This window comes from Gallus gallus, chromosome 3, assembly GCF_016699485.2.
Source record: "Gallus gallus isolate bGalGal1 chromosome 3, bGalGal1.mat.broiler.GRCg7b, whole genome shotgun sequence".
Taxonomy (NCBI): Eukaryota; Metazoa; Chordata; class Aves; order Galliformes; family Phasianidae; genus Gallus; species Gallus gallus.
Window position 1 is genome coordinate 60,847,297 of NC_052534.1, and position 14,535 is coordinate 60,861,831.

The 14,535-nt window shown below is 39.0% G+C and overlaps 1 protein-coding gene across 2 annotated transcripts; it reads right to left on the bottom strand.

Annotated features, from left to right (window-relative positions):
• Positions 1 to 262: 262 nt before the first annotated feature.
• Positions 263 to 13,771, bottom strand: SMPDL3A (sphingomyelin phosphodiesterase acid like 3A). 2 transcript variants are annotated; one of them, XM_046939269.1, is made up of 8 exons: positions 13,618 to 13,771; positions 11,712 to 11,838; positions 11,067 to 11,211; positions 7,956 to 8,052; positions 6,568 to 6,746; positions 5,260 to 5,440; positions 3,083 to 3,207; positions 263 to 2,186 (listed from the first exon to the last, which is right to left on the bottom strand). In XM_046939269.1, the coding sequence occupies exons 1-8, from the start codon at positions 13,730 to 13,732 to the stop codon at positions 1,821 to 1,823; spliced, it is 1,335 nt and encodes a 444-aa protein (XP_046795225.1). In that variant the 5' UTR covers positions 13,733 to 13,771; the 3' UTR covers positions 263 to 1,820. The 2 variants fall into 2 exon arrangements, with proteins under 2 accessions (XP_046795225.1, XP_001235757.3); XM_001235756.7 differs by having other exon boundaries at positions 11,712 to 11,925.
• Positions 13,772 to 14,535: the final 764 nt, after the last annotated feature.

The following is a 14,535-nucleotide window of genomic DNA, read 5'->3' on the forward strand; positions in this document are numbered from 1 at the left end:
ATTCCTGGATCCTTCCCAGCCAGTTCAGTTTGCACTTTGTAGTTCTATATATAGGAGTAGCAGAGAATGCCAGCCTGCCTAACAGGGTGCATCTTGGCGGACATACCCTGGCTAAATGCAACTCTTTGAGGGATATATCCCCCTGGCTGAAACAAAAACTTCTTTGGCTGATGCCATCCAACTCTTGGCTCCACCTAAAGCTTCAGCTAAAGTTCTGATAAATTCAGATTGTATGTCTTTAAAAAGAAAATCTCAATCATAGTTTGGTATTTAGACATCTGTAGACATTTATTTGTTCATGCTCACTAAATAGTAACAAAAAAAAAAAAAAAATCTAGGAAGCAAGAATCCAAACAGATCATCAACAGCATCCAAGAGCTCTGTAGCTACTAACTAATCTGCTCTGTTTTTCCCGAAGATTCAGCAACAGAAGAAGGATATAACTAGGTAATTTTTATTGCACGTTTCCAGGATGGCTTGTAGTTTGTTGGGGGGTTTTTTTTGTGGTTTTTTTTGGTTTGTTTTTTTTTGTTTGTTTGTTTGTTTGTTTTTTTTGTAGTATTAAGTTTAAACAGAAGTCAGAAAAATCGAAACAAAGCAAAATACCCAGAACAGTGAAAGAGACAGTTATCCAAAGTACAAAACTGAATTGAACAAAACCCATCTGACAAACTGGAGCAACCTCAGGTGTCCTATTAATGTCTGCATGCTATCCACCCATAACTTTGATTGACCTTGGAGAAGTGACGCTGGTAACAGAACCATTTTTTAATGAACAGAATCGTGAGAAACTCAACCAAGAAACATATCCAACACAGAGGGAATCAGCACTTTTTACCACTGAAATTTTTCTGTACTTCCTCACACCACAGTCTGCAGAAAATTCCTGTTAACTCACTGTTCTTGGTTACATACTATACAAAAATTGTCTCTAATATTATCATCTTGCACAGTCACAATAAATAGCCCGTGTACTTGTAAACTGATACATATGATCAGCTTCACATTAAGAATTAGAGTGCTATTTGAAAAAAGAAACCTGAGAAACCCAAAAAATACCACAACAAGCATGTGTTTACATGTACTGCACATATTACACACATGCTTTGTCTAATGATTGTTGTTGATCAATTTAAAACTAATTTGCAGTGTGCTGCAAAATCTTATACCAGTTGACTGCTTGAGAGCAGTACTAATATACACAGCCCTGTTATAAGAAAGAGGCACTTGGTGCTGGACATTTATTCTGAAATTTCACTAAGCATTTTCAGTTTGGAGTTTTGTGATCCATTCAGTCACATTGATGCTGTCATCAGAACATGCCTCTAAACAGAGCTGGATTTAACGACTTAAGAGAGAAAAGGAAACTTGGCACAGGGACAGGAAGATGCCTAATACTGGCATCATATCAACAAGGTAACTGCACTCCAGCCTCAGCAAACACAGGTTTTGCAAATTTTGCCCTGAAAATATCTGCAGATGACTGAAATCTGCCCCTATATAAATGTCAAGCCTGAAATGGCTCAAAAGCCTACATGTATGAACCTGAATAATATGCTTGGATTTCGAAAGAACTGAGTAACTTCTCTTCCCGCATATTCTGATGCCTCTTACAGGAGGCACAAGACACTTGAAACAACAGCCAAATATCTGCCCACTGTTACATGGTCAATAAACTTTCATTTAGATATAGAAGAAAAACATGATTACAAGAAGAAAGATCTAGGGAGATTTATTACTCCCCTGAAACTCAGAGAAGTCCCACAGGTTCCCTGTCAGTGCGTCAGAGCTTGAGTGAGAGAATGAGCGGGTTCCTTAAATCAAAGCCTCTGGTTAACATTAGCATAAATTGTATTGGAGACTTCATCTCCATGCTTCCTCCATGCTTCCTCCCGGTTGATACAATCTGTGTATGAGGAATAATCCAGATATTGGATTGCACATATTTGGCAGGTCTTGCACCCCTCTTCACAGACAATGGTTTTGTTATAACTCACAATGAAGTTATTGTAATACTGCTCAAACAGTGTGCTATGTGGCACAGACAACTGCTTGGCCATTTCATATAAACTTTCTGGCTTCAAATCTTCAATGCCATAAGCTTTAGTCAAGATGTATTCTAACTTCCAGTTCGATTCATTTTTCTTGTTAGCATCTCTGAGGTCCAAGTAAAACTGCCAAAGATCCTACAGTTAAAAAAAAGAAGAAAAAATAGGCATGGCTGTATTGCTTTCTTCCCTGCTTCATTAAGTCTCTAGAGTGATATATTGATTAGGAAGCTGTCACTCCTTATTATTCACAACTGAATAGAAGGTCACGTCCCACCCCAAGAGCTGGGCTTACACCCAAAACTGGTACTTGCAGTGTGGTAATCGTGGGGGGATGGGGAGAAGAAAAAAGGAACACAAAAGGAAACAGTGGCACTGTTAGAAGTCTTTCCTGACCAAATTGTAAACCAAAAGCCACTTTGCCTGTGTCTGGTTTGAGACTGGGGCAACAAGGGGAAACCCAGAACTTCAAATCAAATAAGACCATAGAAGTATTGTAATTTGTCTCTTTCTTAATTTCTTTACAATTTCCTATTAAAAGCATAAACATTATTTAGAAAGCTACATAATTACAAAAGGCATCACACGGCTAAAAGTGTAATTTTCTTCATCTGCAGTTCCACAACCTTCAGAAGCATTTCATGGACTGCTTCCCAGAGCTCAGGCAGTATCCAGCAAAGATTGGTATGTAAACAAGCCCAGGATTTAGGTGAACTTTTTTTCACTATTGCAGAGCTCCTGCTCCTTGTAAACAGTTTGAGGATTCTGCTCAGAAATTTGTGATCATTTTTGCTTCCATATTGTAAAACATTCATAGAGAACAGGAAGTACTGGGTAGTCTTGCAGACAGAGACAGGCTGATGAAACTGCCTTTCAGATTTCATTTTCTTTTCCCAGGAAGAAAAACAATGGTAAGCACCTAAGTTCCACCGATTACCATAATACTACAAAGGCTGACATCCTGCTGTAATTTTTAATGACGGTATACTTAAGTATTTCAAAAGTCTTAAGCGTGTTTTACAACCCTTACTTACCAGCAAGCTATAATTAAGGGGATCATATTGATACAATCTGACACCTGGGTTATTGGATTCCATTTGCCATACATTCTTCACTGGGGTCACAGCAGGTGCCACAAACAAGGAATTGACTGGCTTTTCTGCAGGAAAAGGAAAGTTGAGGAAACAGTTACCCTTCAGTCATTTATTTTTTAAATAATGTTTTTGGGGAAAACCAGTACAGCAAGAACTATAATGACTGACTTAGGTACATCACAATTCTTTTTTTTTATTATTATTATTTTTAACCCTGGATTAGCTGCATCACTGTGAACTACTTCTGTACTTCCACTGAGTAGACTAAAAAAAAAAAAAAAAAGGGTAAATTACCACAGCCCACATTACACTGCATATCAGTTCAATTTATCTATACTGGAGGCTTCCCACCAATTCAACTACCTAAGTGCTAAATAGTCTTGCCTACAGTTAAGGTCTCTTTATTTTGTATATTTCTACTGAAGAAATATTCTCAACTTTGAGTCTCCATGTTGTCCTTTACATGTAGTTATAATGTTATTAGAAATATTAAGATATCATAAAATGATATCTTCACACAGCTAGACCAGCCCAGAACCTAGGATACGAACACTTCAGAGCAACTGAAACATGAGGACACACAAAGGTTTCAATAAATAGAATATATGGCAAGGATATTTTGAGGTTCCCTGTGGAAGAAAAACCTAAACAAAACAAACAAAAAAAACTTTAACTATTTCTTTCTCTGACAATACAGCAGTGAAATCACAAGGCCAGAAGCTTTGTAAGCTAGAAAATCAGCAGATACTTCTAGAAGAGATAGAACTGAACTCTGTATCTCAGCACATTGATGTTGGCTACATCAATCAGTACGATATGAACTTCAAATTTTCTGAAATTTTGTCTAAAAGAAAAATGACATCAATAAAAGAGAGCCTAAAACAGTACGAATAAATACGAGCCGCATTTATCTACATTAAAGTTCACTGTTTGAATTCTGTCAAAAAATGGAAGATTATTTAAAAAAATCTGGAAGTTGCTACTTGCATATGAAAATTTTTATAAGTTCTGTATTTCTTGAGTGAAATTTGCAGTACAGGTGTTGATTTCATGCAAAATAAGGACAAGGTCCAAAAATATGTGGATATATGTTTGCCTTGAAAACCATTTAAACATATCAAAGGCCGTTTCTTTCACTTGGATTGGATTCCTTTTACTTGGCATTAATTCCACGATAATTGCATGCAAAAGGTAAACTCGAATACAACATATCTTGGCAGCTGTCTAGATCTCTTTGAGTAAACCTGTAAGAGTAGAGTACTGTAGAGTAAACCTCTCTGTATATGGACGGTTGGATTCATGATCATAGAGGTCTTTTCTAACCTTAATGATTCTACGATCCCAGTCATTATTTTGGGCATTACTTTTAGGAGTTCATATGAAGCAAAAAGATAAAAAGCCACTTCATATTTGAGTATTTTACATAAACCAAAGCAGTGGACCTCTCACTATGGTATATACACAAATATTTATTTCATTAGCTACTTGTTAGAGAGATTCAGTTAAAGATGTAAGAGTACATACATACCCATGATTAAATCAAGGGATTTCAAAGCAATAAGCAAAATTTTCAAACCTGGGTGCTTTTCATGAAGGGAAATTAGCTGATCTAAGAGATGCAACAAGCAGAGACTTTTTCCCCCTGCCTCCTGCTTACCCTTATCTTAATTAACTTCAAAGCAGCAGGGAACTCAGCAGAGAGGCACCGTAATGATGCAGGAAACACAAGAACACAGAGCATGTCTAGTTGGCCTGAGAACATTCTCTTTGACACATTACACAATAGCAACTAGCTAGTACAATTTGCCCCTGTCACTGAGAAAGTAGAGAGCTAAGACTAGAAATTCTTGTCTAGGCATAAGCATTCATTAAAAAAATAGGAAGCTTGTAGAGTCTCTTCTGACTTCAGCAAAAAAATAAAATAAAATAAAGTCTGTCTTGCAAGGTTCCCTTTGGAAAAAAATTGGAAGTGTGTGAGACTTGAATTCTTGTAGAAAAATAGCAGAATTTCCCAATTTCCATTTATAGCAGAGTCTGACTGATAACACTATGCAAGAAAATATTAATTTGCTTTTAATCAAAAAGAAAAAGATGAAGGATTCAACAAACATCACTACCTTCTTCATCCAGGAGGACCATGATACTGTCTCTATGTGTGTGTCCAAAAAATTGCCCAGCAATAACACTACTATATTTGCGAAAAATTTTTACCAGTCTCTCATTGTAATATTCTCTGATAGCTGTAGTATTCCTTGCAAATGGCAAGTATCCTATTGGTACATGTCCTATTACATATACCTAAGGAATTAGATAAAGAAAGCACAATTAGCATCTTCCCTCAAAACTCACATTTTTAGCTGTAACTTATCATTATTATAGAACTGTGTTAGTCACTGTTATCTCTGACATGGCATTCTGAAAGCTGGAAATTCCAACAGTTTTGTTAGACAAAATACAAACCATAAGAAAGTTTAAATTTGTAATGAGAAAAGTATTTTTTTCTTCATGAATTCAGTGAATCCTTGAAAAAAAGTGTTCTGATAAGTCTATGCACAAAGACATTAGTTACGTCAAACGAAAGAAAATAAGTTACTACAGCAAGAGTTATGACTTGACATTTCAAGGGGATAATAAGAAAATTTTATGTTAGAATATTATAGAGCCTGCATGGTCGGACATTCACCAGAATATAAGAGCTAGTTAAAATCCCTGTCTTGGACTGAAAATGGATTCCTACTGCACAAGGAAGGGGACTCTCTCTTTTGTATTATAATGTTTAAAAAATGACTATTTTCCTTGTTAGTAAAAAGAAGACAAGGTCTGTAAACATGTTTCAAATTAAACGCCTTTCCTGGTCAGCTAATGATCCAATCCCCACATCAGTCAATTAAAATGAGCCAACAATTTATAACCTCACTTTAAGAACTGAGTATTATAAGGCAGTTAATTATTAATGCTCAGATTGTAGCAATTGCTACAGCTTGAATAAGTTCTGTGGTTGATAGAATCTTTTTTTTTTTACATTTTTACATAAAGATGTAAAAGAAGTGTACTAATTTTTGTCTCAGACCAAGAATGCACATTTTAAAACTAAAGGCTATGAATAAAAAGACTCAGAAGAAAAAGTGAAAATATTTTCATTCTGGTTTCTACAGTATTGTACATAGCAGGTAAGAAAAGGTATTTTACTGTATAATTTCAGAAAGGGTATTCAATTATTTTGTTGATTATTGCAGTATGTACAGAATATGAATATTCAAGGAATAACTAGTAATACATTCAAATGAAACTTCAGTTTTTGCAATCTCTTTGGTAACATTAATATTATTTTAGAAGCATGTTTATATTTTCACTGTCTTTTTTTTTTTTTTTAATTGTCAAAGTTTAAGCAAACCATGCCAGTGGGTTCTGTTCATGGCCCCTACCTTTTCCTTCTTTTGTGAAGAGGCTTCTAGTATTCCCTCCAGCCAGGCCAACTGGTTGGCTGGGTCTGTGATATTCACAGTCACGTGGTTTGGGCTGTAATACAAATTTGTGTTCAAACTGATTATCCTGAGCGGTTCAGAGCTCACATTCGATTCAAACAGTTGTGTGTAAAAGCCACCTGTGAAAATAAGATCAACATCATCTGAAGAAAAAAAAAAAAAAAGGCTCCAAACCACTGAAAAAAAAAAAAAATCTAGCTTTCTTCATTCTAATAACATTGAATATGTCACATTTAGCCAAACTGTGAACCCCATCAGAACATCTGAAGAATCTGTTTTCACCAACATTTTAGTAGAAGTTGACACTGAATATTTGATGATTTTTTTTTCCTGTAATTGCTTTGTGTTTGAGCTTTTGTATGCATTTATCCAGTTCACATGCAAAAGGGTGCTGAAACATTTCTTTCATAGACAGAGATGCAGTAGTTGCTAAAAGTACACATTTCCTAAAATACAGCAAGCGCATAGGTTCCTTGTTCCTCTTGGAAGAACTGTTTGAGTAGCCTTGTACTTTGAAAGGCTATTAACTTTAGACTGGAATATAATTAAGAGTAAACATCATATTTTTCTAGGAGTCCAAGCTCCTAAAATCCTCCATGGCATACAGAACATCAATGGGTGCAATTTCGTAGTTCACCAGACTCCAAAGAAGCTATGACAGTACAGCTGTAACACTATACTTTATGCCTTGTTGAGTTTTATTTTCCTATTAGAGTTCTTAATTCCATTCTGACCCAGAGGACACAAAACACAAATTAAAATTCCAAATCCATGATTTCTGGGTTGGAAATTGAGTTGAATTTTTCAGTCCTTTGCTAAATGGAAATCACAATTAGGATATAAATAGTTTCCCAGTTTAGGAAGCTGAATACAAACACAATGTAATTAACAATGTAAGAAAGACTATGTGCTGTTACAAATTTAAGAAATACACAGTTACAAACTTACTCTGAAACACATGTAGTATCAAAACAGAGACAGCATTTCTTCAATTTCTGTAAACCCAAATTTAACTTTTCTTGTCCATCCATAAAAACCTATTTTTATTATGAAATCCTGAAAGTAGCTTCACAAGTATTGGTGCAAAGCCAATAAAACTGCACTTGTTACAAAAAGCAGTAGTAATTATTGCATCAGAGGAGAACAAATGTACGCTGAAGATAAACTATGACATACAAAAAGATAAATAACTTCTTCCAGAAGAAGCATTATGGACAGTCAATTGAACTGCTTCATCCTGTGTGACTTACCTGAGCAAAGGCAGCAAATCTGTAGGATTATTAGTTCTCTGAGCCTTAGCCCTACAATATATTACTGATATGCTTTACCTTTTCTGAAGGTACTGATGGCTTCATCAGTTAGCCAAGGCTTCCAGAAATCTGCTACAGCATTGTAAACTTCACTGGTGGTTACAGGAAGCTGATCCTGTGAGACAGTAGAACCTGCCTAAGTGCTGTCATTCAGCTATATGTATAAAAACAAAACCAACATCCCACCTGACTTTTCTCAAAATACATAAGTGTAACCAGTCATCACCAGGAAGAACTTAAGAAAGAAAGAAATAACTTCTCTCCATCCAGTAATGTTGATCAGGAACAAACATCTGAACTATCTGAACTTAGTCAGAACTGATAGCATGGTCTACATTTCTTGAATGTTAAAGCACTGACAAACTAATGCCAGAAATATTTCAAGCCTTAGGAGCACACCTAAGTGGAAAATCATACATTCTGCAAAACTATAAACAGAAGATTCACAGTTCATTTGCCTTTTGAGAACGCAGTCTCATGGAGGAGAACCTTGAACTCAAGTTTATTATATAGAAGGTGTTTTTTTCATGCAACTTGGGGCTTATAATAGCTCCCCAAAATTCCACTAAGCTGCTAAGAAATATTTTGATGAAATTTGCCAATATAACTATGACATCATAGAGTTCTGATGACAAAGCATTTTAAATATAAGTTTTTTTACTCTTTTCTCCCACCAGCTCTAACAAGGACTCTAGCACTTTTCAGTCTAAGCCAAGTAATGCCCAATTACTGCAGCCTACAGTACTGCCATGCTCATATCTGAGCCCAAAAGGATGATTCCAGCTTATCCTTGCCTTTCTTAAGACAGCTGCTTGGATCCTTAGTGCTAGAAGAAAAAAATCAGGGGTCAAAAAAATAGGAACAGTATATGTTTTCTTAAGCTTAAAATTTGACCTAAGATCTTTGAAACTAAACATACTTTATTGGAGGCTTAGGCAATAAGTCTCAGTCTAGAAGTAGTGCAATCAGGAGTCTGTTCAGACATTTGTTGCTTGCAGTGCACAGATATTAGTTACTAAGAAAGCCTTGCGCCACACCAGTTCAGCCAGAGTTAAGTCACTAACAGACATAGCAAAGTCTGATTTTAGATAACAGGCCACATTATGGACTGAAAGTGGTTTGGTCTCAGGCTCTAAAAGGCAAACCAGTGTTCTGTGAATACTCAGATCAAGCTGCAGTTAGGACACTTGTAAGCAAGGGCATGAATGTGAAACAAAGTAAGCCTATGCAGAAAGATGAAGGTCAGAATACACAACTTGAAAGGTATTTCAGTGCTTGATTAACCTGACTAGTATTTCTAATAGGTTCTGCAAGAAAAATCAGCCAAGATCATGAAATTGTTATGATGGATAGGTCAGAACATAACAGAAAGCAATAAAATTCTCTGGTGCACAGTAAGCAAACAGCCTTCAAAGACACCCTGGAACAGCCTACGGCATGTGGTTTGCACCACATCAGTCTTTGGCACATCTTGCCACGTACGTCCACAAGAAAAGCAGAAACATCTTCAACAGTAAAAAAAAAAAAAAATCCAACAACCTCATAGTGGGGATTTTCTAAACCCACAGTCTTTCTCCAGCAGTGACAAAACAGTATGCCAGTTCTGCACATTAGAAAAGTGTGACATTTCAAACAAAGCAACAGAGAAATACTCACGTGTTTTAGCAAAGAGAAAACTACAACAGTTTTCCCAAAGAGCTGCCCGTTTCAAAATGCTATTTGCTATCCAGTTGCCCCTGCTGACAATCTTTTTTCCAGTTTCAAACTCAATTTCATAAACAAGCTCTCATCTGTGAAAAAAGTCACTAGACTCAAAGTCAAGGTCTGCCATGTGGATTTACTTCATTCTTTGCCTGAAGGGTTACAGTATACAGCTTTTTCCCTCTATACCAAAGGAGAATGCTGAGGGACAACAACTCTCTGCTAACACATTAATAAATAAATAAATAAGCAGACAAATGAATACAACCAATTCCATTAATTAAACTTCATTTAAGGAGGTAAAATGTTTTACCTGTAGTCTCTGGTGAACCAACCTGATCTCCTGTGAGCACACATTACAAGGTCAAGCTATACTAAAAGCATTGGAACACAAAAGACTGAAGTCCTGTCTTAACCTGGGTACCTACAGCTCCAAGCTATGCTACATGATTAGCTCTTATTTTCCTTCTCATACTGCCCATTCCCTTCTCCAAGCACTTCTATTACTCCCAGATTTGGGAGCCACTAACTCCGGACAATGATACTAGTATACCAAAATCATTTACTGTAGCAAACATTCCATTATAGGCCTAATGAAGAGCAGGGAAGGCTGGAATAAATGTCTTTATCAAATTATTTTAGTTGAACTGCTCAACGTCCCTTCTGATGCTCTCAGATCCAATGACTGAATTTGTTTCTCAGTCCTGAGCGTGGCCAGATCAACTTGCACTAGGACAAATGAAGCAACTGTTTATTTTTGAGCTGTGCCAAGAACAATATCCATACAACACTGAAAGCAAAGAAGCACTGTTCTCAGCTGCAGTGGCCCACATATCCAGTAAATTGTCAATGGGAATATTTCTAACGGTTGAATAAGAAAAAAAAAAAGACATTTTAATAATAGTGTCAAAACTACGGGTACATTGCAAAAATTCTTCCAACAGTCTCTGATTAAAAAAAATAAGCCAGTGATGTACATCGATAGATTTCCAGTAGGCATTTCAGTATGCCTTGAATCTTACCACATGCTGCCATATGCACTGAGGATCTATCTCTGTCAGGTTGTTACGGTACCCACTTGCCTGACTTACATAGCAAGGACAAATGAGCGTGTATTAACACACTGATAAGACCTGGTTGTTCTAAGCCATGAAGAATGATTAGCACCAAATTTCCATCACCTCAGGCAACATACAGATTTTACCTGACACCAACATTTGTTTGGGTAACTTAACACACTTAACACACATGTACTTTACATTCTTGATTGGAATTACTGATAATTTTAAATGTCAATTGGAGAACTGCAAGATACTGTTTCCAGAATAATAGTTACACATATTCCACTGCTGTTTTTTTAAACCTGCCCTCTGAAGAACTATGAACAAATTCAGCATAGTAAATAAACAGGTTTCTCATTTGCTCTACCTGTGGCCAGTAATCATGATTTCCCAAGGCTGGAAAAACCTGAAGATCTGGAAAGAAACTATGAATTGTAGAACTCATATTGCCAATGATATTAATGACCAACTTTGTGGAGAGTTCTTCCACTGGAACATGAGGAGGGCTATCTCTGAAAAAAAGAGAAGATTTTATGAACAAAGAATTTAAGATCAGAAGTTGTAAGCTGTAATACCATTGACTCTAGTTACCTCTCACAGAATCCAACAAAGGGCATCTTCTAAATAAAAAAAAAAGAGATTCTACTTCATATTTAATGCCCTTAAGACTTAGAAAATCCACTGCCTTCCATGACAATTCATTCCAGTCACTTATTCCTCTGATCTTCCTTTATACTTTAGTTTTTGTCACTTCCCACCCTTCTTTCACCACTTCTATTAATTTGTCCTAATAGTCATGCTGTAAACATCACAACAAACAATATCTTCAAGTGATTACAGAGATCAAGACCTGCTCCTGAGGCCTTATAATACTCACTCAATCATTCACTTACTAGCCATTCAGACAAGAAAACAGACTCTAGAAAGTAGTATTTTTCAGATACTAAAATGAGATGTGTTGGCGCGAATATAAATTTGTGAAGTACTGCTCCGTAGAGTGACGAACACTTACCCTGTCCAAATCATGAATGACGCCTGCTGTTTTGAATCCTTCATGAATGTAAATGCTGACAAAATAAGTTCATATGGAGAATCACATAAAAAGTCTCCAAAAGGGCCTGGGTTAGAGGCATTGGCTCCTTTGGAAGAAGAACAAACTTTGGTGTGATCAGGAGTGATGTGGTAAGTTGGATCTAAGTGCAGATCAGATATATGCCAAAACTGCCCTGTTTTCAAAAATCAAAAAGAAAATGCATTATTTCCAACAGGCTTTCAAGAATACCATTCCTTACATAGCCTGGAAAAAATAAAATAAAATAAAAGTACTTATTAGCTGAATCTAAAACTGACCAGGAATCGCTGACATTGATTTCTGAAAAATGCAAGCCTTTTGCTTTAAAAAAAGTAGCAGTTTTGTGGCTTTATGATTACAACTTGCAGATGTGAACTGGATACACATGGGTAACTCAAAGTTTGCTCCAGTTTTTCTACTGCCATTCCTCCTCGAAGTTTTGGAGAATGAATTTAAAACAAACTGCTAATTTTCCTGTCTGATAAGTGTGTGTGAGAGGTGCATTCCTGGCACGAGTCCTTCATATAATTGCTTAGAAAAAAAATATAAACAGAAGCGGAGGCATAGGTTTAAGCAATTCAGCAGAAAAAAAAATGGAGGTTAGTATGGGCTGGTATATGAAGCTTTTCACTTCTAGCAATATGGAAACTCAAGAATTGAGGAAGCAATAGAGAGTAGAAGAGGTGATAGAGGGACTTCTGAATTCCACCAACTGAAAAGTGAGGGAGTTGCAATCTTAATTATTTTCCTAGCTCTTGCCTGGCTTGAAGTTACTATAAAGTATAATGGTTTACTAAAAAAAAAAAAAAAAAAAAAAAAAAAAAAGGCAAAAAACAGCACGTGTGCAAGGATTTCTAAGCACTTCTCCCCAGCAGCCTGACCTGGCTCCTCATCAGGAAGCCTTACCTACTCAGTACCATCCAGGCTGACACATTCTCAGCCACTGCTGCTTAGCACCACAAGTGGAGGAAAAAAACCAAACAAACAACAAACACTAAGATGTATGGGAATGTGTTGAATATGATGAACTATGCTTATGTGAAACTGCCAGCCTTTACAGTCTGTGAAATATACGAATACTTTCTTTCTGTCAGTTTCAAAGCATTTGGAAAAGGAACGTGTATCTGGGGTACTTGCTGTGAAACTGGGACAGCCACCAATTGATTTTCCCAGGGTCACATTCTTAGTCAGTGACAGAGCAGGCAGCACATGAGCTAACCCTGTGGAGTTTTATTTCAGGAAGCAAAGCCCAGCAGCAACCTCTGAGATCTACAACACCACGAGAGACACAGAAACACGTGAACGTGGCTCTGCGTTGGTTTGTGATGTCTGTGGGCCACAGGAACTGAAAGTCCCGTGGAACCAATTGCAAAGCACTCACCTGTGTCTGCCACCGTGCTGGAGCCAGGCCGATCAGAGCGTGTTTGCCGGCTGACAGCACAGACACACAGCCAGTGTTTGCAGTGCACACACCGCAGGCAGGGCAGGGCTCACCTCACCTACCCGCCGCTGCCTGGAGTACCAGGTACCCCGGTTAACTACATAAAGGCCCCCATTTAACCCTCCCGTAACCTGAACAGCACCGCAATTACTTATTTAAAACTGACTCGATATTGCAGCTGGTTGGATGTAGAAGCGCAGCTGGCTATATTTGGGTAAAACCAAGAAAGGAGGCACAACACGGCGCTCGGCTTTGGACGGGGCAGGAGGTGAGGGCCGGCCCTCGTCCTACAAGCAGCAGCCCCGCGCTGCGGCCGGGCCGGGTACCCGTCAGCAGGGACAGGGCTACCCCACACCCGCTGCCCTCTGCCGCCCGGTTCGGCCGCTGCCTTGCAGGAGGACTCACCCACAGCAGAGCGGGGCACCGGGCCGGCCGGCGCCGCCGCGGCAGCTCGCAGTGCAGAGCAGAGCAGCGCCAGGCCGAGGGCCAGGCGGGCGGCGCGTCCCCCCGGCGGCTCCATGTCGGCAGTGCTGGGAGCGCCCTAGAGGAGGAAAGGGGTGAGCCCGGGACGGCTCAGGCGAGCCTTAGCCTTTCGCAACCTGGCTGAGACCGCCGGAAGCCACAGCCGCCGCGCTCCGCCCCGGTGCGAGCAGCGCCTAAGCCCGGGCTGCCTGCTCGGTACCGGGAGGTCGCCGTGACGTCCAGGGCTGTCTCCTTTATTCCCAAATGGGGCATCCGGCCTGTCCGTGTTGCCAGCAAGCGCTGCTCCTGGAGCACGGCCTGGCCTCACCCCGATGGCTCTGGTCAATCGAAACACCTTGATGGCCGAGGTGCTGCGTGCCCACAGTGCCTGCAGCCCTAGGGAAGGCCTCGTCCCTCTGTGCAGGCGGCGCTCGGGAGTCATACAGGAGTTTAAAACATGTCTGCAGCATCTTTTTGGAAGGAAGGTTTCTTTTAGTATACACGTTAAATTGCTTCTGATTGCTTAACATACTTCCAAGAATGTTGAGGATTCAGTATTAAAGGTGTACAGTTTTTATAAAGGAAAATGCTGAGGTGTACTGCAAGCTGTCCCTGTTGCTGCTGAGTCTCTGTTGCTTCACGGTTAAAGATCTGTTTAGGAACAGCCTCCCGTGAATGGCTCAGTGTCAGTTTTGCTAGCAAATCAGAATAGCTGTCAAGAATCCCCAGCTGCCCCTCAGCATCCCCCACTGCGAGTGCTTTCTGCTCGCCTCTGCTTTCCGGTGTTGGCAAAGGCAGGGCTGGCAGGGCTGCAGGCCCCTCGTTCGGCGTTCCCGTGGTCTTTCCTCTCCCACAGCGCTG

Bases quoted from the DNA above. Each gene is read 5' to 3' on its own strand.
- SMPDL3A (XM_001235756.7), bottom strand. From the start codon at position 13,732: ATGGAGCCGCCGGGGGGACGCGCCGCCCGCCTGGCCCTCGGCCTGGCG. The intron at 11,212-11,711 runs GTAAGTGTTCGT...TCTTTTTTTCAG, and splicing joins TCATTCATGATTTGGACAGG to AGATAGCCCTCCTCATGTTC. The intron at 3,208-5,259 runs GTAGTGATGTTT...CTTTTCCTGCAG, and splicing joins GGTCCTCCTGGATGAAGAAG to AAAAGCCAGTCAATTCCTTG.